This window comes from Palaemon carinicauda, chromosome 8 (genome assembly GCF_036898095.1).
Source record: "Palaemon carinicauda isolate YSFRI2023 chromosome 8, ASM3689809v2, whole genome shotgun sequence".
Lineage (NCBI taxonomy): Eukaryota > Metazoa > Arthropoda > Malacostraca > Decapoda > Palaemonidae > Palaemon > Palaemon carinicauda.
The window spans coordinates 176,475,841-176,498,736 of record NC_090732.1 but is presented as its reverse complement, the minus strand read 5'-3'; the positions used below and the strand labels follow the sequence as shown (position 1 = coordinate 176,498,736).

At 44.9% G+C, this 22,896-nt stretch overlaps 2 protein-coding genes across 2 annotated transcripts in view; one reads left to right on the top strand and one right to left on the bottom strand.

Moving 5' to 3' along the window:
• The window catches only part of LOC137645587 (Parkinson disease protein 7 homolog), a 420,232-nt gene that overhangs the window by 29,205 nt on the left and 368,131 nt on the right, over positions 1-22,896 (top strand). The window lies entirely within an intron of this gene.
• LOC137646145 (mitoferrin-1-like) overlaps positions 5,841-22,896 on the bottom strand; it is a 98,271-nt gene continuing 81,215 nt past the window's right edge. Inside the window, exon 5 of the mRNA XM_068379354.1 lies at positions 5,841-7,193. Within this exon, the coding sequence (XP_068235455.1) occupies positions 7,155-7,193 (39 nt within the window). The 3' untranslated portion in view covers positions 5,841-7,154. The remainder of the gene's footprint in view (positions 7,194-22,896) is intronic.

Below are 22,896 nucleotides of genomic sequence, written 5' to 3'. Positions count from 1 at the left end.
CTTGATTTCATTAGTAGTGAAGACTGAGAAGCCTGTCTCAGATGTGTCACACTCATTTAAGATTTATATAAAATCTCAAGCAGACTGGAATGACATTTTGAGTGATCTTTTGGGCTTGATTTTGGTCACAAATGTATAGTAGTGTTGAGCCTGTTGTTCCTTTGAATAAGAATCCAGTCAACATAATTGATAGGCTTATCCATTCTCGTGTACTAAGGTACCAAGTGAAAGACATCCTGATTCTGTGATGACTGTAGACGTTCTTATTTGGAGAAACAGGAGGCCTGTCATATTTGGAAAAGTAACAGATCAGATTTGACTTGGAATAACTATATTCAGCTTTGAGTTTTTGCTCAGACAGTTTGTCCTTCAATTGTAAAGGAAAACAAAATTTAACCATAAAAGAAACCCTTCTGGTACAACCCAGGACCTTACGTGGTGGGGTGCCATTAAATCTGTACTCTTTGGTGTAGACACAACAGTTACTCCTTTACTTCAACCAAAAGGCTCTGTCACTCACTGTTCAAAGGAAAAGGGCAACCCTTTTGGCTATGTTTGACAGTGAGCAGGGTAAAGAGAATCTTATCTTCCTCATTCCTGTTTTCCTGAAGCTGAGCTAACTAGTTTAGCTTTTCAATCTCGTGAAATTAAAGTTTTCTTGATGGACCGTCATGCTTATGGAGGTGTAGACGCAAATTGTATTTTTCCTTTATTTATTTATTTTTTTTTTTTTAATTAAGACTGCAGATTTCTTAGCTCCAAAGTTGTTTTTTATGTAATTTAGCAAGAAGAGGTATTTCAGCACTTGGAGCATTGGTAATGTTACTTCATTATGTATATGCATTTGTGGTAGCTCAAATCCAGCTGATTACTGCTTAGTTTCCATGACTCCTACATTTAAAAGTTTTTGAAAGTCTTTTGGCAAAACGTCTAAATAGGTTTGCCAAAGGTACTGTAATTATTTGTTCCGTAGTCTGCAATTTGGCTTTCGTAAAGGCCTTGGAGCATGTGATGCCCTTCTTACAATCTTCAATGCTGTACAGAATTCCTGTGATTGTGGTCAGGAAGTTTGCATGACTGGCCTTGATTTTAGTGCTGCCTTTGACTGTGTTAATCATGAAGCCCTTGTTTTCAAACTCATACAGTTGGGAGTGGGTGGGTCGTTTCTTAGCATCATTATTAAATTGTAATAGATTGCAAAGAGTTGTTGATGGGCACCATAGTTGGCATAGGAATGTGACATCTGGTGTTCCTCAGGGTAGTGTTCTTGACCCATTATTTTTCATACTATATACACATGACATGTGGTTTGGCCTAAAAAATCATCTCATTGCATATGATGCTACACTGCATCAATTCCATCTTCTGAATGTAGATCGGGGGTTGCTGAATTCCTTAATAGAGATCTAGCTAAAATTAGTGCATGGTGCATATTATGGGGCATGAAGCTGAAACCTAACAAAACTCACAAAGTATGATTGTAAGTAGGTTGAGGACAGTGGCTCCCCAACATTCGGATCTCAGCATTGATATTTCTTTAACTGTATGAACATTTGAAAATGATAGGGGTGATTCTCAACAACAAATTTATTTTTGGGATACAAACTTGGGTCTGTAGTTTCTTCAATTGCACAATCTTTTCAGAATAAGTGTTTTAATTCTTCCCTTCTACCTTGTTTTGAATATTGTTATCCTTTCTGGTCTTCAGCTACTGATTATCATTGTAATTTTTTGGACTGAAACTTAGTCTAGTAAATTTCATATTCCTGGTTTAGATATTAATCTCTGGCACCATTGTTCAATTAGTTTGTTTTACATGTTTCATAAGATTTTCCATAATTCTGATCATTCTTTACATTCACATCTTCCCGGACAGTACCATCCTGATTGTGAAACCCGTGATGCTGTTAATTCTAATAGTCATGCCTTCTCCATCATTAGGCTCATCACAACACAGTATTGTAGAAGTTTAATTCCTGTTGTGACCAAGTGGTGAAATGTTGGGTAGTTGAATCGGTAGAACTTCTAAAGTTCAATCTTGTAGCAAATGTCTTCATGTTGAACAGGCTGCATAAGTCTCTCGATAGTTTATATAGGAAAGATGTTTTAATGTTGTTACTTTTCTTAAAATATATTATTTTGATCAATCATTACTTCTCATATAGTTAATTTTCTTATTTTCTTTCCTCACTGGGCTATTTTTCCCTGTTGGAACCCTTGGGCTTATAGTATCTTGATTTTCCAACTAGGGTTGTATCTGATTTAATAATAATAATAATAATAATAATGATAATACATTCCATAAAATCAACTCTAATAATAATTTTGTTACTGAAGTGGCCATATGTTCATATAGTATCTCTATACACCACTTCTTGTTATTATATGACTTTTCATAGGAGTGATCACTATCCAGTTTTTCTAGAATCCATTATTAACTCTTATGGTTACCACAAGCTTAGCCAGGGTGTCAATGCAGACAAAGTGTTGCTATTGGTTGGCTGTCATAATCAAGTCAAGGTCTTACATTTTAAAGCTGCTGAGGATTCTGTATCCAATTCAAGATGTCTAGTCGGCAGCACTTGTTGCAGTTCACGGGTGTCCCCACACATCTATCTATTGTGGAACAGGACTCATTTGCATTGTGACTCAATCTTGAAAGAGGTAGAGAAATATTTAATATTCTTAATGTGTCATATTCATTGCATAAGCTTCCAAGCTTCATATTTATTATTATTATTAATATTATTATTTGCTAAGCTACAACCCTAGTTGGAAAAGCAAGATGCTATAAGCCCAGGGACCCCAACAGGGAAAATAGCCCAGTGAGGAAAGGAAATAAAGAAAGAAAATATTTTAAGTATAGTAACAACATTAAAATAAATATTTACTATAAAAACTTTAACAAAACAAGAGGAAGTGAAACTAGATAGAAATGTGCCCGAGTGTACCCTCAAGCAAGAGAACTCTAACCCAAGACAGTGGAAGACCATGGTACGGAGGTTATGACACTACTCAGAACTAGAGAACAATGGTTTGATTTTGGAGTGTCCTTCTCCTAGGACAGTTTATAAAAATGGGAAAAAAATTGTATTGGAACCTTTCTCCCCCCAAAAATTAGTTGAGTACTGTATATGAAATAACAATATCAAGTGTACTGTAGTTGCAGGAATATTTTTGGGAATATTTCTTCTAAAATATGGAGTCTCGGAAATTATTTTCTCAATTATAGTTACTCTGGACCTAAACAAAGTTACTAGGAGTCGTACAAGGCCAAGTTCGTATTAAGATATGTCAAAGGTGTTCCCTCAAAATGGGACTTTACTGCTTCAGGTGAAGGTTAATTTTCTTAGGCTGAAATATACCTTCCTGGGAGGTCAAGTGAACGTTTTATTCAAATAGTTAGAATTTAGCATTACTTTAACGGTAGCTACAGTGTCAGTCACTCGTAGCAATTGTATGAGAATAAAAGGAGTTAATTATAAATGTCTGACTAGAAATGCAAAAACCAAAACAACCTTTGCATCATTCTGTATTGGACGTAACTTTATTAACCACACGTGAATGCAGTCTACGACTATGTAAATTTTGTGTATCTAGAGTAAGGTTAGTAGTTGCCCTTTATAGAAGTAGTTCTACAAAAAGATACTATTTTAGATGATTTTTCTCTATAATTAGCAACGTTGAATCACCTTTCAAGTCTTAATATAACTAGTAAACTAGTCATCCCAAGCTAAAAGAGGCCGGTATTAGATTATTCTCTGGGGCTTCTAGTAAATTTATTCTTTTGACATCTCGGAAGTTGCAATCTTAGTTGTTGTGGAATCCCTTGGATATTAGGAGAGAGGAACTGTCCTGCATATACAGTAATTATATTCAAATCAGTCACTTTGTATGCAACTTATAAGGTTTTATATAAAGATCATCTAGATCATGGCATATAACTGTAAGGCCTTGAGGGAAATGTTTGAGTAGAAAATATTTCGTCATTTTCAGTGTTTCAGGATAATTTTGATGCCTGTAGATTAGAAAATTTAGTAGACCAATAAACTCTTTCAGCATTTTGGATGACACCCATATTCACTGTAGAACTCATTGCGTAGGTCTAACTTGGCCTTTGCACACGGATCATGTGATAAAAAAAAATGGTTGACACCCAGTATAGTATGGAGCAAGCAATTAAAGTTTTCCATTTTAAGGAAATGTCAGGGAAGGTAATTTTCTCTTGTCCATTACAATATGAATAATTGTGAGACTAGCGAGTTGCAATTGCGAGACTTAAAGGCTCACACAAAGAGCTAAAATTAGAAGCCTTTGTTGAATAGATTCCCTTAATGAAGGGAGACTGGTGGTTTTAACAAGACTTTAATAAAGCAAGAGATTAGACTACTCACAATATTCTTTCAGCACATACAGAATTAATTTTGATGAACAAAATCTTCATGCCTTTATTTCTTTGAGGACTACATTTAATATTAAACTTGGCCTCTTAATACTTGTAAGAAAGAACAAGGCCTCATCAAAGTGTCAAGGGAAAGCCAGTTTATTTGTATGAAATAGTCTTGTCCTTCCTTTTCAGGTTTTATTCTTTGGTGACAAAGATGCAATTCTTATCCAAACTTTCAGATGATTTTCTTGTCGCAATATTATACATAAATTTTTTTTTTCCAGGTCAACTCATAACGTCGCAAGGCCCTGGAATGGATTGAATTGAATATAGGATTTAGGCATTAAGCCAAGCACGGGCATCAAAGGCCATTCAGCGCTATATAACGAAAATCATTCAATCATATCTGTACACTCACACGATTTAGTATCATTTTAACCTTTAATACAATTCCTAACACTTTCTTACAATAAAATCTAGATGTGAAATAAATAGGGATTAAAAGGGTAAAATAAATAAATAAATTAATAAAATCAATTATAGCTCGTAATATAACCCAATACTTTGCATAAATTTTCTGAAGTTGAGGGTATTAGAGTTTTCCCCCAGTATATCTCTTAAAGGTTTGTCCTGGAGTAAATGTGTCCTCCTCTGAAGATTAAAAACAGGATAATCGACTAAAATATGTTTAACATCCATTGTCACTTGACAGGTATTACAAAGAGGGGCCTGTCTCCCTTCCCCACTCTTCATTAAATAATTGTGCGTTGCATGTGTATGGCCAATACGCAGCCTAGTTAAAATAATGGTATCCCTTCTTCTTGTAGAATTACAAGATGACCATTTATCCACCAATGGGTGGATTTGTTTCAATTTTGTATTGGTGGTCAGTTCAGATCATCGAGCTTGCCACTTATTTTTACAGTAAAGATGAATCTCACTTTTAAGATCTTTGTAAGGAATACTCAAGGGGGATGGATTACTTAGCCCTGAAGCTTCCTTTGCTGCCTTATCTACTTGTTCATTCCCATCCACCCCAACATGGGCAGGGACCCAACAGAAGTGAACACTGATACTCTTCCTAGACTGCAGAAGTACTAACCAGTCCTGCACCTCTTGTACTAGATGATGGCCTGGCATAATTTGTTTTAATGAGAGTAAAACACTATTGGAATCCGTAAAAATTGTATAAAAACTATTTTGGTTGCCATTTTTAAAAATGTTGGACTGCGAGAATTATTGCGTACAGCTCAGCAGGCCCTGGAACTGGATTTTATTTTACCCTCGCTTTGGTGGAGAAGCTTTTGTCGGCAGAGAAGCGAAAAACTGTGGCCATCGGGTTGCAGCTTTAAGAGAAAACTCTTAGAGGTTTCATAATTTGGTTAATTTTATGATTGATTCCCATTAGTTTTCTTACACTCTAGAGATTGAAGATGATAAACTTTAAATTCAAAATTCTTATGCACAGTATTACTTAACATGCAGCATTAATTGTTGGCTATATAATCAGGATGTAGAATGTTTGTTTATTTTGCCAATGTTTCTAGAATTCTGAAATGAATTGCCATCGGTAAACATGAAGACTTTCAAAGAGTATTTGATGATGGTGGCATTATTCATGATTAAATTCACTGTAGCAACTGTCAGCGTGTTAGTTATTTCCTGAGTTTCTAAGGAATAAATTGAGAATCATTTTGTTTGTTTAATTACTCTTAAACATTGTTCATACCAGACATGATGAGGTTAAGCCCATCCCAAATAAGATGTTTGTATAATGTTTATTTTTTATTCAAGTGTACATATGTTTTAACAAAATTGCAGAGTCCTTTTCTTAGAGGTAGTCTGGCCCTAAGTGAAGGTGAAAATTTGGGACAGGTAGATTTTAAGGTATTTCTACTCTGGAGGAGGTTACTCTCCGGAAATTTTGGGACGCCCATTTGGTACAGCGTCCTAGCAATTCTGGTAAGCTCGGCTCAATATTACTATAAACTAGATGTCAACAAGCTCAATAAATTTAATTGCTGAACTAAATGTAAAATTTTTAGGATAAAGGACACAAATACCAGGTAAAAGGGACCTCAAAATTACTCTACCCTGGATTTTAAAAGCTCTATAATTCAAATTGCTTACTAAACTAAATATTTAGATAAACGGCAAAAATACTAAGTAAAAGGGACCTCGATATTATTCTACACTGAATTCTAACAAGCCCAATAAATCGCATTGGTTAAGTAAATGGTTCAAGATAAAATACAAAACTACCAAGTTTAAGAGACCTTACTTTCTGCCATGCTTTATATTCTCTGTAAAACATCTTCCAAGAGGTAGATTTATCCCTTCCAGAAAGTTGAAGCCCTAATCTTTCCTCCTGTCTATCAAAACTGGGATAGATTCAGGCATTAAAAGGCTCATTCGATAAGCCTTGGTATAACTATTAAGAGTTTCCAGCACTAATTGTCAACATGAATTCATTTCATATAATTATGTAATGTATTCACTTGAACAACGTAAGTATGATATGTAATAATTAAATTCCTGAATTTAAAGTACGATTCTTTACTACTGAATCCTAGTACTGTAAATAGAATTTGAAAATTCAACGCAGGTTTGTACATATATGCACAATATTTTTTAGGAGCTACCACCACTTTTCGTATAAAATTTGGTATTGTGATAAACCACAAACCAAAAGATTATCCTTTATTCTCAATCACTGGGGGCGGACCACAAACGAAAGTCCGTAGTAGGGTGGATGTATCCAGTACCTTTAATGCTTACCTAAGGTTGTCCTGTGTAATGTGACCACCTGAAATGAAAAAGAAAATATAGTTTGTATTAAAACGTAATTCATATAAAACATGCAAATTAAACTTCAACATTGAGGGAATGGGCAATTAAATTCTTGTGCTATCAAACTAATCCCTTTTACAAGCCTACAATTATGGTCTTTACAAATCCTGAACAACATCGCTATTCAATGAAAGGTCATCTGATGACTGGCTAACCCAACCATGCCTGCGAATCACACAAAACCACGTCTTTTTTTTCAGGTGCAACGCTTGCGTGAGTAAGTTCTTTTTATCCTAAGTTTTAAGTGCTTTTGCTAATTTGAGCAAAATCCGTTTGTTTCATCTCGCTACTTATTATGTATTGGGCATTTGCTCAGTCAAGATTTCTTGCTTTTCCTCGATTTATCCTCACCTATTCAAGAATCACAAAGTCAACTGTTTACTTTTTCAATGTTCCTCCCATCTTTGGAATCCTTAATTCCAGCCAATGATTTCTCTCTCTGGCTAAGAACAGGATTATGTTAGGGACCACAGCTGTGGGTGAAACATAACTTCAAGTTTTTCCACCAGAAAGATGTTGCCGAAGAAACAGTGTAAAGATTTCCTCTATAGAGTTCTATCGGAGCATTTGGAACACCTCTTCCTCTGGTAAGAGGTCTTCCTGGGATCTTTGCATGATCTCAAGAAAGCAGCAATGCTGATGGCTTCAGGGATTATTCAACTGCCAAGAATCATCAGCCTGCATTAACAATAATAGGCAAAGTAAACCAAAAATGAATACCAACACTTTTTTGCCAAAAGACATGATCCCTTCATACTAACAATAACTTATTTGGTGGTAGAATAACATAGGAACATTGATAGAAAAAAATTTAAATTACTGCTTTGTAATAAAAAAAAAAAGACTACACATACAAAATAAGGTGGAAAAAAATACGTGTTAATATCGATAAAACTCTATACAGCTTCACAATTATGTAATGTTTGGGCTATACAACCAGGTGCTATTCACTGCCCATGTGCAACTGTGGGAAAATGTTGCAATTACACTATGAAGTAGACATTGGAAAGAAAGAAGGAAGAGTGGAACGAGGGTAAAGTATAAGGATATAAAGCAAGTATAGCTAGGGGCTTTAGGAATGCTATTAAGACCATTAAGTAACGTCTACAGTGTACCGACGGCACTATCCCCTACCGAAAAGTACGTTTGACAACTTCCAGTAGTGTTTTATTATGATCTGAGAGTTGTTTTTTCAGTAATGTTTTATAATGATCTGAGAGTTGTTTTTGAAGAAAATAGTGTACACCACATAAACACACTGGTAATAGACAAGATAAAACAAGAAGAGGGATTAGACAAAACTTAATAATTGAAAAAAAACTTGAATTCCAATACTAAAATTTATAATTTCTATACTTGCCTGATGTTCATATTGCTTTATCCTTGAAGCCGACTCAATATTGATGATACAGTAACCGGCAATTTTTTATTTTTACAGTTTTCCTCCCTTTAAAAGGCCACACCTCTTGCCTAGCAAGTTGACATCTGGTGGTTAAAGTTTACCTAATTCAGTCTCAATGTTGAAACTAATTTCCTATGGTCTTGACCATATTAGTCAGTGAGGAGGAGTGAGCATGTATATGAACATCAGGTGAGTACAGATATAAATTTGATTGAAATTTAATTTATTTCTATGACTCGCACACTCTGAGGGAGGTAGGTCATGAAGGAAAGAGATAGAAAATTTAAAGTCCTAAAGAAAATACTGCTTTAACTACCAGATTCACCTCTTAGTGCAGTGCCTCGGTGCTTAACCGTTATAACTAAGGTTACTCTAAATACCAGTAAGACTAATTAAATTCATCCACTAATAATGTAAAAGAAAAACACCTTTTATTAAAACATCCCCACTCATGATGTATGTTAACTAAATGCCAGAAAGTTGATAAAAGCATCAAGATTTTTCAAGATATATGTTTACAGAATACAGAGTTGGTAAGCTCTTGTCCGTAGATAAAACTTTCCAAAAACTGATTCCTTTAAAAATTTAAGCTATGTAGCTGCACTTAATAATGGCAGACAGCCTCAGTAGAAGAGGTCAGATCCTACCGACAGAGTGGACGCTCCACCTTCAAGTTTGCAAGAGCCTGTGGCGTCTTTGGGGTCGTCCATGCATAGATCTCTTTGCAACCTCAAAGACAAAGGGGTTAGAGGTGCACTTTAACTTACAAATCTTTCCTCTGAGTTGGAAGCAACTCCTTGTGAGCCTCTGTGACCAATCTTTTAACCAAAAGAGATAAGTATTTGGACAAAGAATGACTTGCCAACCTAACCACACAAAAAAAAGGGACATTACCTTTAACGTCTGCAGTTTTGTCCAAAATACCCTTTAATAGCCCTCACCAACCAAATACTGTATATCCATTCTCTGCTACAGTTGTAATGTCTTTATTTGAATAATTGTAGTAAATTTTTGTCTTAAAATCATTCTTAGCTCTGAAAGCAGGTAAGTAGTAAGATCCTTTTATGTTCTCTAAAATCTACCTTACAAGAAATAGCTTTTAGTTCTCAAAGGTGTTTAGCCGAAGATAATGTCAAAGACACAGTTTTACCCATGAGATCTTTAATAGAGATTTCACAGATGTATGTCTGAACCTGTTTGAGTACATTGTGACTCATGGACATAAAACACATAGTAGCAGAAATGGACATCTTTCAGGAAGAGTTTATTCCTTTAAAATTAAGCCTCATAAAAATATTTTCCAGTCCAATTAGTATACAGTATGTACAGTACTGCCAAATCATGTAGCGCACTCTTAAAATGATGTTAGCTCTGAATGCTAGATCATCTTTTGTAGGCAATATTTAGTTCTAAAACGGGGAAAGCAAAAAAATTTAATAATATCCATGCTAGCCTGAGTTACTAACCCAATGCTTATTAGCAACAATCAAAATAAATATTCCATTGACTTGATAAGCTTATTTGTGGATTGTCTTTGAAACCTAAAATAGACAAACTATATGGCCAGGAAAAAAGTGTTCACAATGTCCTTAGAGGCACTAAGGATACCGTGAACAGAATCTGTGGAGTTCGATGCCGAACCCTTGATTAGAATTCAGTGCTCTTGAATGAGATTACTTGAGACAAATGGTTACACGGTAACCCCTTTGGTCCCTCTGACCACAGAGGTCATGGGCCTGAAAACCACACTCCCTTTAACGCTGATAAGGAGCCACCTGCATCTTAATGCTGTTCATTTAAACAATATAATTTAAACTTTTCTTCCTAAACTTAGTTTGTTCCAACACGGAGTACTTACCTCAAACTACTTTCTTAGGAGGATCTGGGATCTCCTCATTAACCGACCAAGAATTTTGCGTAGTTCTCCCCCTCTCCGTTACCTTGTTGGGGCGACCCGGGGTCAGCGCTGCTAGGTCTGAAGCGTCAGTAAGCATCTGGTCGCAGCGTAGATATCATCTCGCCGCTCTCACTCACTTATCCCGTCCGATCACCTTGTGTACCACCTTGTTCCTTTGTGTTCCTCATCCCTTGTGCACCACGTGTTCCCTTTGTGTTCCTTACCCTTTCCCTTCTGTTCTTGTATTGCTTGCGTGTCCGCGTTTCCTTATTATGGAATCCCAGCGTCGTTGTCCCGGGCCCAAAGCTGGTAAGTCTAGCGGGGCCTGGCTATCCATGCCGGATGTCGACCCGCACACGCTGTGCGCCTCGTGTCGAGGAAATAAGTGCTCCTCTTCCTCCACGTGCCCGAAGTGCGATTACTGGCCAGAACTTCAGTGGTCTCTGTTCGCCATTAAGAAGAAAAAGGCGCCCAAACAATCTCCCAAGAAGGCGGGCCTCACCTCGCCCTTAACGTCGCCCTCAGTGCCTTCGGAGAGAGGTTCTCCTTCACCTTCCCCTACCCAGAGTAGGGGATGAGGTAAGTCCGTTGCGGGAAAACGGCCCATTGCCGTTCCCCATGAGTCTGATGTCGGGGATTCTGTTAAAGAGGGGCCTACACAGACGAGTGGGGGGTCTGCTAGTGTGGCGGAAGTATGTGTTGTGGACGAAGTCCTGGTGCCTGCAGGACCCGTCTCAAGTGAAGACCCGGTGTGGGGGAAGCCCGAAACAGCGCCTACCCACTCCATCGTGGCAGTGTTTTACAGGGTCAGCGGGTTCCGGGGGGCGGCCGGGACAAAGAAAGGAGGACCACGTGTTCTTTGGACCCCGATTCCATTGTTTGGACAGCACCTAGGATGCCCTTAGGGTCCCCCATGCAGCAGGAATAGGAGTTCGAGGGATGGTTTGCCTCTCGAGCCGCTATTCGCATGCTCACGGCACCCTCAGCAACGCTTCCGCCGGACTTTATGGAGCCCTTGTCCCCGGTTTCCAGACCAAGGGCCCCTAGAAGGCTTGTGATAGAGTCAGAAGATTCCTCCAGCTCTTCCTCCTTGGACAGCTCCTCGACCTCCAGCTCTTCCTTGTCGGAGTACTCCAGCGGCCAGGACATCAGGAAGAAGAGGAAGAGGTCCAGAAGAAGGAGGGCTAGCTCCCATGCAAGCCCGGCCAGGAAGAAGTCTAAGACCTCGAGAAAGAGTAAAAAGAAGAGTTCCTCGAGAAGGAGATTTGTTAAAATGGCTCTTCACCATCGCGGGTCGAGCAGGACGGCTGCCGCCCCAGTGCCTGCCTCGGTGGCCACTGAAGCCACATCCATGCCCTTGCCCAGCGTCTCTTTGGCTCCACCCGCTCGTCGGGTGCAATCGTTGGCACACTTTCCCTTGCCCTTGCCTGGCAAGTCATCGGCTCCATCTGCTTGACGGGAACGCCCGCGGATGGGACCTGGCGGCTCGGCCCCCAGCCACTTTGTCGGCCCGGCTCCGTCTAAGTTACGGAACCTGCCGCTGCCGCGACCTTCAAGCAGCTCCATCCGGGTTTCCCCGGGAGGGGGTAGACCCATGACGGCTACCCCCGCCCCGGCGGCTCCAACCGCTACGGAGGCAGCCGCTCCACCAACCCGTCAAGAGGGTAGGGATACCTTCGCTCCCACGGATCCCTCCGTGTTCGTGGATGCTTCCGATACGGAGGTGCAAGTAGTAGAGGAGTTGCTGGACACCGGCAAGTGCTCCCCGGACGAGGTTTCGTCGTACAAGAAAGTTCTGGCCCTAATTCGTCACCACCATAGGCTGGACGAGCCACAGCCAGCATCAGAACAAGCTTGGCTATCAGGTCTGGGCAGAATGGTTGACAACCCTGTCCAACAGAAGCCATCCCTGACCTTACCCTTAGCGTCCGACGTTGCCCTGGGGATGGAGCACGTGGATCGTTTTGTGTCGGGCCCGAAGAACTCCCTGAGAGCCCAGGGTTCCTTCAAGCTCATACTGGGACTTAGGACCCAAAAGAAATTTTATGTGCCAGACGGGCAGCACTCATGGCCCCGCACACTAGAAGAGGCCATCACTACCCTGAACCAAGGCAACACCGATGGAGAACACTGCTCAAGACATAGTTAACGTGACCTCATGGCTAGACTGGTGGGCGTGCACCCTAGCAGGGTTTCAACTGGCACACGACCTATCGGTGCCAGAGAACCAGGCCCTGTTACAAGAACTGATCCACTCAGCGGGGGAAAGCGATGAAGTATCTCACCTTCCAGTCCCTTACCCAGATGGCGAACTGGGTTCTGAGGAGAAGGGACACGGTGCTGAACAGACTGCCCAGTAGACTCCCCGAGCGAGAAGCAAAATTTCTAAGGAACACCCGGGTCTGGGGCGAGACCGTGTTCCCCCTTCAGGCGGTGGCGGAGACACTAGAAAGGGTAGGAAAGTTAAAGAGCTCGGCCGAGCCCAGGCAGCCGGCGACAAGAAGGCCCTCACACAGAAGATCTTCAGCAGACGGGGCCTACCCGCCTATGCCTCCAGCTAGGCAGGAGGCCTCCTCCTCTTCCTGGCACCAATCCCCACGGTCCTCCCGCAGGAGCAGTGCCCCAGCCCAGGCCTCCTTTAGACCTAAATATTCTGGCTCAAGGAGAGGCCGTTCTAACCGTCTCCCTAGAAGGAGATAGGAAGAGAGGCCCCCTATGCCTTCCCGTGGGGGATGCCTCAAACGTTATTGGCAAGCATGGCGAGACAACGGTGCGGATCCCTGGACGGTGACAGTCCTCAGGGAGGGATACAGAATTCCCTTCCTGTCAGAACCGCCCCCTCTGATACCTGAACATCGAGCAGAGTGGCTAGCACCCAAGGACACCGAGAAGAGAGCAGCCCTGCACGTGGAAGTAGAGGCCATGTTGAACCAGGGAGCTCTACAGCCCGTCCAGGAACCATCCCCAGGATTCTGGTAGAGAAAGCTACGGGAGGCTGGAGGCCAGTCATCGACCTCTCGGCTCTGAACAAGTTTATCAAGAAGACTTCCTTCAAAATGGACACGCCAAAGTTGGTGTTGGCAGCCTTGAGGGAAGGGGATTTCATGATGTCTCCGGATCTCAAGGATGCCTACTTTCAAATCCCCGTACACCCCTCCAGCTGGAAGTTCCTCAGAGTAAGGTGGGGCTCCCAGTCCCTGCAGTTCAAGACCCTCTGCTTCGGCCTGTCAACAGCTCCGCAGGTGTTCACGAGGGTGTTCACCCTGGGCACACAAACAGGGCATCAGGCTGATCAGATACCTCGACGATTGGTTGCTGGTTTCAGCCTCAGAGGCAGACCTAAAGAATCAGGGCATGAAACTTGTGCAGTTCTGCAGGGAACTCATGATTACAATCAGCCTCGAAAAGTCCCAGTTAGTCCCAACCACAAGGATGACATACCTAGGGATGGTCCTGGACTCCCAGCTGGCGAGGGCATTTCCCTCCCAGGAGAGGCTAGACAACATAGACCAAGTGATTCGCCCATTTCTAGCAGACACTCCAATGAGAGCCAAGGATTGGCAGAGACTCGTGGGACACCTGGTCTCATTGGAGAAATTGGTTCCGCAAGGGAGGCTCAAGCTGAGACCAATACAGTGGAACCTGAAGGACCTCTGGTAAGCGGACGAATCCCCACAGAAGGTAGTCGGGGCGACCCCGTCCTCCAAGGACATGCTCCTCTGATGGTCCGACAGGAGGACCACGCTGAAAGGGATTCCGTTCGCTTCCGCTCATCTGGAGATGCTGCTCTTCACGGACGCATCAAAAGAGGGGTGGGGAGCTCATCTCCTCGTAGAAGCAGCAGAGGGAAAGTGGTCCCAGGAGGAAAGGACCCTGCATATCAATCTACTCGAGCTCATGGCAGTACAAAAGGCCCTTGCGACATTCGCCTGTTTTTTTTCGAGGAAACTCGGTAGCACTCATGTGCGACAATGCCACGGTAGTAGCGTAAATAAAGAAGCAAGGAGGCCTGAGATCAAGGGAACTGTGCGACCTCACAGCTCAAATCCTGGAATGGACCGAAAAGAACCACATTCTGCTCACAGCCAGGTTCATTCCGGGAAAGAAAAACGTCCAGGCCTACGGCCTCAGCAGGACAGGACAGGTAGTAGGGTCGGAATGGTCTCTTCATCCGCAAGTGGCACGGGAGATTCTCCAGCTATGGGGGTCCCCGGTGACAGACCTGTTCACCACAAGGCTCAATGCACAGCTACCCGTATTCTGTTCCCCGGCACCAGACCTGACAGCAGCGTTCGAGGACGCCTTCCAACACTCATGGGACGGTCTCGACATATACGTCTTCCCCCCCCTTCGGGATCATCAGGCAGGTGCTCAACAGGCTAAGGCAGTCGAGGTCTACAAAGATGACTTTGGTAGCCTGAGGCTACACGCGTGGAGGTTATCAAGTGCCTGCTAAGGAAAGAGGGATTCTCGGAGAAGACTGCTTCCAGGATGTCAGGGTATCTCCGGAAATCCTCGTGCGTAGTGTACCAGGCCAAGTGGGCCACTTTCGTAAAATGGTGTGCCACACAGAACCTGCGGCCCTTAGACGCGTTGGTCCACAATATTGCAGACTTCCTGGTTCACCTGAGGGATGACCTGGGAGTCTCCATTCCAGCCATCAAAGGAGTCCGTACGGCACTGGGACAGGTTTTCCAACTCAGGGGCATCAACCTAGGGGCTTCTCGCCACATCTCCATGCTCATCAGAAGTTTCGAACAGTCTTGTTCTCCACGCTCATCAAGGGTTCCTCAGTGGGACGTGGCCAAGGTCCTCAGGGCTCTTTCGAGGCCTCCCTTCGAACCACTTAAGGACATCCTAGACAAAGACCTCACCCTCAAGGCTGTGTTCTTACTAGCTCTAGCCTCAGCCAAGCGGGTGAGTGAACTCCATGGCTTGTCCTTTGAAGTCTCGCACTCGAAAGGGTGGAAGGATATGTCTTTCAAGTTCTTGCTGTATTTCGTGGCCAAAACCCATAACCCAGCAGTTGCGGATCCTAGGTTCGAGGAATTCTCTATTCCAGCAATTCCTCGCTCTGACAACCCGGAGGACCTGCTTTTGTGCCCCGTGAGGACAATGAGGAAATATCTCAGTAGAACATCAGAACTCAGACCAGCTATCAAAAGTTTGTTTGTATCTTCGGGCCCAGTCAAGAAAGCGGTTTCTAAGAACACTATATCTTTCTGGCTCCGGCAGGTTATCAAAAGGGCGTACGACAGTGAGGGTTCCACGGTCCCTGGGAACCCTCAACCCCATGATATTAGGGGCCTTAGCACTTCCTTGGCTTTTGACACCAACATGGCAGTGGGCAAGATCTTACGAGCGGGTACTTGGGCCAGACAATCCACCTTTACAGCCCACTACCTCAAGGATTGTGCGAGAAAGTCCCTGGATGCCTTCTCCATTGGGCCAGTAATTTCGGCCATGCAACAAGTTTAGTGGTTTTTGGGCCCAGGGTAGCCCATGGGAAGTAATTGCAAGTGACACAAGTTCCTCCTTACTCCCCCCTTCCTTGCTACCCTCTCCCTATCCTCCTTCCATGTGAGAGATGGACGGTGTGGAAAACCATGTCAGGATTATATATAAAGGTGAGTTGTACACAAGGAAGACTTTTGCGTGCTTTCCCCTATTCTCCTACCCCTCCTCTGGGTCGTCTTGACCTAGCCTCCTATCTAGGTCTCGTGCCCCAGGATGATATGGGATATTCTGGCCTGTAAGCCACTCTCTCCTCCTAAAGTGTAAGTCTCCTAAGAAAGTAGTTTGAGGCAAGTACTCCGTGTTGGAACAAATCACAAATTTTAGGTCATTTGTATTTTTCCTAACAGTACTTACCTTGAACTACTTTCGGGTTTTGGCCCACCCAACCTGCCCTGAGTATCTTACAGAAGTTCGAGGAGGACTTAAACATATGCTTACTGACGATTCAGACCTAGTGCGCGCTGACCCCGGGTCGCCCCAGAGCGCCCCAACAAGGTAACTGAGAGAGGGGTAACTACGCAAAATTCTTGGTCGGTTAATGAGGAGATCCCAGATCCTCCTAATAAAGTAGTTTGAGGTAAGTACTGTTAGGAAAAATACAAATTACCTAAAATTTGTGATTTATCACCTCTGGCGTCATGAAGTGGGGAAATGTACCGACCTGGATCTGGCCAGTCCTGTAATAAAATTACAAAAATATATATAACACTGAGAAATTCGTCCAAGCCAATAGCATTGGGTCAACATACCCTATAAAACTAATAAAATTTGGAAAATGATTGTTAAACACAAGACAGATCAAAGCTCTTTTCCTTTTTTAGGAGCTTCAGTATCAAACTGTTACTGTACTTTTATTCTTAGAATCTGATCTCTACTGAAGATATTGAGAAATTTGTTGAAGATATAGCTTTTGGAAAAGGAGGATTTGAGTTCTGAGGGATTCAGTCACTGATCACACATAGTAATCACACCTCAGGCTGTAAACTAATCCATAGCTGAGCACACAATGAAACCTTTCCTTCTATCTACTCATCACTGCTCAGGCTAAATGATTGATCTCATTAATTTTTTCCATCTAAACTTTGATTTATATAATTTCTTCCTGGCTTAGTAGAGCTGAAAATAATGTAGATGACACTTCATTGGCAGCCTGGGCATTCGATAGTTTTGATTATACATTTTAGTAAATAAAAACTTTTACATACACTATACAGTAGTGTTTATAAGATTGGAAAAATAATACCCAGTTTATTTTCAAAGAAAGCAAATTATACATCTACTGGTATGCTTAGTAAAAAACATTAAAAAGCAACGGATGCAATAATGTTATGCAAAGAAGAAGAAAGACACAGTTCATCAGTTTTCCTTGCACGATGCTTTAGAACGAATTCAAAACATTGTTGATCTAAATAAAACAGTCATCAATAATCCTATTATTAAATATCAAAAATTTTAAGTAATTTTTATTTTTCCTAACATACTTACCGAGAACTACTTTCTTTACTCTACCGACCAGAGTTTTGTGTAGTATACCATACACCCGTTTTCTATGGAGGGCTAACCCGGGAGTGAGAGAACGTGCCCCGAGGGTAGCCTTGAGCTAGGTCGGCGTCAGCTTGGGTCCCGTTAGCCAGTAAGTTCCTCGGATGTTGCAAAAAGTCCCTGCAAGGGCAGAAAGGCACTCGGGGAAGGTAGGGAGGGCCATTACCCGAAAGTAGTTCTCGGTAAGTATGTTAGGAAAAATAAAAATTACTTAAAATTTTTGATTTGTTCCAACAAATACTTACCTCGAACTACTTTCTTAGGAGACTTACACTTTAGGAGGTGGGAGTGGCTTCCTGGCCTTCAGACCCCGCAAAGTGGACGCCGAGAATCCTAGATATGAACTAGGTTCTTAAAACTGGGAAACGAACGGTAGGGTAAACTACACAAAGAGCTCACGTTAGTGTCTAAGTACTCACCCTTTGAAAAATCTTCTGATGTTGAGTCCAGTAACAAAGTTTGCAGAGACGTGTTCTTCATTGGTTACATAAGTGTGGTTATCTCCGATAGGGATAGGAAACGGGGATTAGGGTGAAAAGGAACGAACCTGTGTCTCCTGGTTTTCCTATCCACGATTGTGCCTGGGGCTTCACCGTTAAATCACTTGGAGCGCGGAGATGACTGTCCCAATGGAGAACCCGTCTAAGGACCTTCTTGAGTAATCCTTGAGGTAATGGGCAGTAAATGTCGACTGGTTCGACCAGGTGCCCGCCCAAAGGATCTGGCCCACTGCCATGTTCTTCTCAAAGGCTAAGGAAGTGCTCAGACCTCTGATGTCATGGGGCTTGGGAGTACCTGGCAAGGCTAGTCCCTCCTCCTTGTAGGCCCTGGCAATAACTTGTCTCAACCAAAAGGATATGGTATTCTTCGATACCTGCTTCTTTGTAACACCTGTGGAGACGAAAAGGCTCTTGATGCCTGGCCGGAGATGTGCAGTCCTCTCAAGGTATTTCCTAATGGCACGGACAGGGCATAACCTCAAATCCTCAGGATTCCCAGTCCTAGGAATAGCTGGCAGAGAGAACCCCTCGAATTTAGGATCCCAGACTGCTGGGTTCTGGGTTTTCGCTACGAATGAAGGGACGAACTTGAAAGAGATCTCTCTCCACCCCTTCGAATGAGAGACGTCATAAGACAGCCCATGGATCTCACCTACCCTTTTCGCAGAGGCCAAGGCCAACAAAAAGACCGTCTTGAGAGTGAGATCCCTGTCTACAATATCCTTCTTTGGTTCGAACGGGGGGCTACTTAACATCTTCAGGACCCTAGCTAAGTCCCACTGAGGCACCCTAACAGTTTGCGGGGGGCAGGACTGTTCAAAACTCCTGACAAGCATAGAGATGTGTCTAGAGGAGCCCAGGTCGATGCCCTTCAGAAGGAAGACTTGACCCAAGGCTGCTCGTACTCCTTTTATAGCTGGGATTGACATCCCTATCTCGTCTCTGAGATATACTAGAAAGTCTGCGATATCTGGGACTAAGGCTTTGAGGGGTTTGATGCTCTTCGAAGCGCACCACTTCGTGAAAAAGGCCCATTTCGCTTGGTAGACCGCTGCTGACGACCTTCTCAGGTATCGCGACATCCTCTTAGCCGTTCCTTGACGAATATCCTTCCTTCCTAAAGGAGGCGCTCGATAGTCTCCAGGCGAGAAGGCGTAGAGACTGTGGGTTGTCGTGGAACCTGAGAAAGTGTGGCTGTTGTAGAAGATCTGGCCTGTCGGGGAGTGGCCACGGAGGATGGCTTGTCAGGTCTTTTAGGTCTGCGAACCACTCCCTCTCCGGCCACCAGGGCGATACCAAAGTCATCCTTAAATTCCGGGCAGCCCTTACTCTGTTGAGCACTTGCCTGATCAACGTGAAGGGGGGAAAAGCGTACACGTCTAGGTTGTCCCGTCCCACTTGTGCTGAAAGGCATCCTCCAAGGCTGCCTTTGGGTCTGGGACAGGAGAACAATACACGGGGAGTTGTGCGTTCAGCTTGGTTGCAAAGAGGTCCATCACCGGGGAACCCCACCGTTGAATGATGAGCCTGGCTACTTCTGGGAGGAGGGACCACTCTGTTCCTACTATCTGACCCATCCTGCTGAGACCGTCGGCTAGGACGTTCTTTTTCCCGGGGATGAACCTTGCCAATAACACTATCTGGTTCGCCTCCGTCCAATCCAGGATCTCTAGGGCGAGATCGCACAACTCCCTTGATTTTAGGCCTCCTTGCTTCTTTATGTACGCTACCACTGTGGCGTTGTCGCACATCAACGCCACAGTGTTTCCCCTTAGTAGATCGATGAAGTGCAGGCAAGCTTTCTGGACTGCCTTCAACTCTAGGATATTGATGTGTAGGCCTTTCTCCCCGTCCATCCAGGTTCCTCTCGCCGTCCCGTTGAGGAGATGGGCCCCCCATCCCTGGTTGGAGGCGTCTGCGAATAGGAGCATCTCGGGAGGTTCGGTCGCGAAGGGCATCCCCTTGAGCGTGTTCGACCGGCAATGCCACCATTCCAGGGAGGGTATTGTGTTTGGCAGGACTGGAATTAATTTCTGGGGCAAGTCCAGTTGGTTCCAGAAGTTCTTCAGGTTCCATTGGACGGCCCTGAGTCTGAGTCTCCCCTGGGGAACCAGTTTCTCCAACGACACCAGATGACCTATTAGCCTTTGCCAGTGCTTCGCCCTCCTGGGTTGCCCCGACAGGAAAGGAAGAAGGATCTTCATAAGATTGCTTATCCTCTCCTCCGACGGGAAAGCTTTCACTAGTAGGGAATCCAGTGTCATCCCCAAATAGGTCATTCTGGTGGAGGGAGATAGGTTCGATTTTTCTGGGTTGATCATGATACCCAGACCCTTGCAAAACTGGAGAATTTTTATACCCTGCTCCTTCAAAACGTCCTCCGAGGAGGAAAGAAGCAACTAGTCGTCCAGGTACCGGATGAGGCGAATGCCCCGCTCGTGAGCCCACACCGAGACTGTCGTGAAGACTCTCGTGAAAACCTGGAGAGCTGTCGACAACCCGAAGCAGAGGGTCTTGAATTGCAGGATCTTGGTACCCCATTCCACCGGGAGAAACTTCCGACTTGAGGGGTGGACCGGGATTTGGAAGTATGCGTCCTTGAGGTCTATGGTCATCATGTAGTCTTTCTCCCTCAAGGACAGCAAGACTGACTTCGGAGTGTCCATTTTGAAATCTGTCTTTCGCACAAACTTGTTGAGAGCTGACAGGTCTATCACCGGTCTCCACCCCCCCGTCGCCTTTTCTACCAGGAACAGGCGGCTGTAGAAACCTGGCCCTGGGTGCAGCATCTCCTCCATGGCGCCCTTTTCCAACATCGTGGACACCTCTTCTTGAAGAGCCGCCCTCTTCAACAGGTCCTTGGGTGCCAACCACTCCGACAGGCTGGCCGGAATTAAGGGGGGGGGTTCTGTCAAGAACGGTAACCTGTACCCCTCCTTCAGTACGGATACTGTCCAGGGCTCTGCTCCGTGAGCCTTCCATGCTTGCCAATGTAGTCTGAGGCATCCCCCAACCTGAGGCTTGGGCAGGAGTAGGGGGCCTCCCACTCTACCTCCTCCTGGAGGAGCGGCCTGAACGGCCTCTCCTGGAGGCAGAATATCCTGTCCTAAACGAGGCCGACGCTGCTGGAGCTCCTCTACGGGGGGCTGAGGAGCTGAGGCCCACGAGGAAGAAGGGGCTTCTCTGCTCGTCAGGTTAGGCGGGGCCTGAGAAGTAGAGGGACCATCTGAGGCTGACCTCTTGTAGGGGGGCCTCCTTACCGGTGGAGGCCTGGGAGTGTTCACTTCTTTTCTTTTAGCCACCTTTTCCATGATCTCCTCTAGCTCCTTCAAGGGGAACAAGGAGTCACCCCACACAGGCAGGCTCCTCATGGCCCTCGCCTCCCTGTCTGGGACCTTCCGGGAAAGCTTCGTCAGAATGGTGTCCCTTTTGCGAAGAACCCAATTCGCTGACAGGGCAAGGGACTGATACGTGAGGAACTTCAGGGTCTTACCCCCGGAGATGATAAGCTCCCTCAGGAGGCTTTGCTGTTCCGGGTCCGTCAAGTTATATGTGGCTTGCACATCTACAAGTGTGGAAGCCCACCAGTCCAACCAAGAGGAGACGTGAACTAGGTCTTTCGACATCTCCTCCATCATCGCAGCCTTCGACTGTGAAAAACAAATCGGGGCTGAAGAGGCTCTGTCCTCCGAGGCACCCTGTCCCAGAACGTCGAGGGCAGGCTCCACCTTGCAGGCTCCCGGTCGTTGTCCTACTGGCACATAAACCCTGCTCTGTGCCTTGAGCCCTTGGAGCAACTTCGAAGAGCTCTGCGTTTTGGGAGCTTTGGCATTGCCTGCCACAACTCTATCGACGTGAGCCCGTCCCAGGACGAGATCTCGGGCCACAGGTAGGGCCAGGGAGGTTTTCTGTTGGACTGGTGCCTGCATCAAGCGGGTCAGGCTGGACCTCCAGTAGTCCTCATCGGTTGTAACCGGCTCTTCAATTCTAAGATGCCCACGAATCAGGCCTATAACTTTCCGATAGGCCGAGTCCTCGGTCGGGGAACCTTCCCAACCGTCAGCAGAGCCTTCGGCCTGATCCCGAGGAGCCGGGTCACCGGGCACTCCCACCAGGCGCTTTGGTTCTGGCACAACAGGCACTCCCCTGCGGTGGTACCGGTCTTCCCCGGCGGAAACCTTCGCACCAGGTTCGGGGGTTAGAACTGGCATCGCCGTGCCGGCGAGGACTACCGTTCGTGCATTCTCTCTGGGGGACGAGGACGCGGAACCCGTGGGATGACCCGACGGAGGGAACCGTTCCTTAAAGTCCGAGGGCCGAACCAGCTGGGCTGATTCGGCCAGACTGCCCGTAAGGAAGCACAGTTACCCCCGCTGGGCGGGGTGAACCGGAAGCTTCGCGGACTTATGCCTGCCTGAAGCGGCCTTCTCGCATTTCTCCCTGCGAGGGTCATATCTTCGCCTGGAGGATGGCCTTCATGGCGAGAAATCCTGGATTGCCGGTCCAGGGAACACTGCAACTCAGACTTACGGGGAACGAAGACCCAATCACCATCGGGGGACCTACTCCTCCTGTGTTTCCTCCGTGGAGAGCGGGACCATCTCCTGCTGAACCTCGAACGGGATCTTGAGCGGGAACGCCTGCTCCTGGACCGCTCCCTCCGGCGCCGATGTCTCCTCCTGGTTTCTTCTTCTGAAGAGAATGAAGCCCCACCATCCGAAGAGCCCGACGAAACTGTACCACCCGCACGACGGGCAGAAGCGGGGGCTACGGAGGGCTTCGCGACTCGCTGCGTACCCGA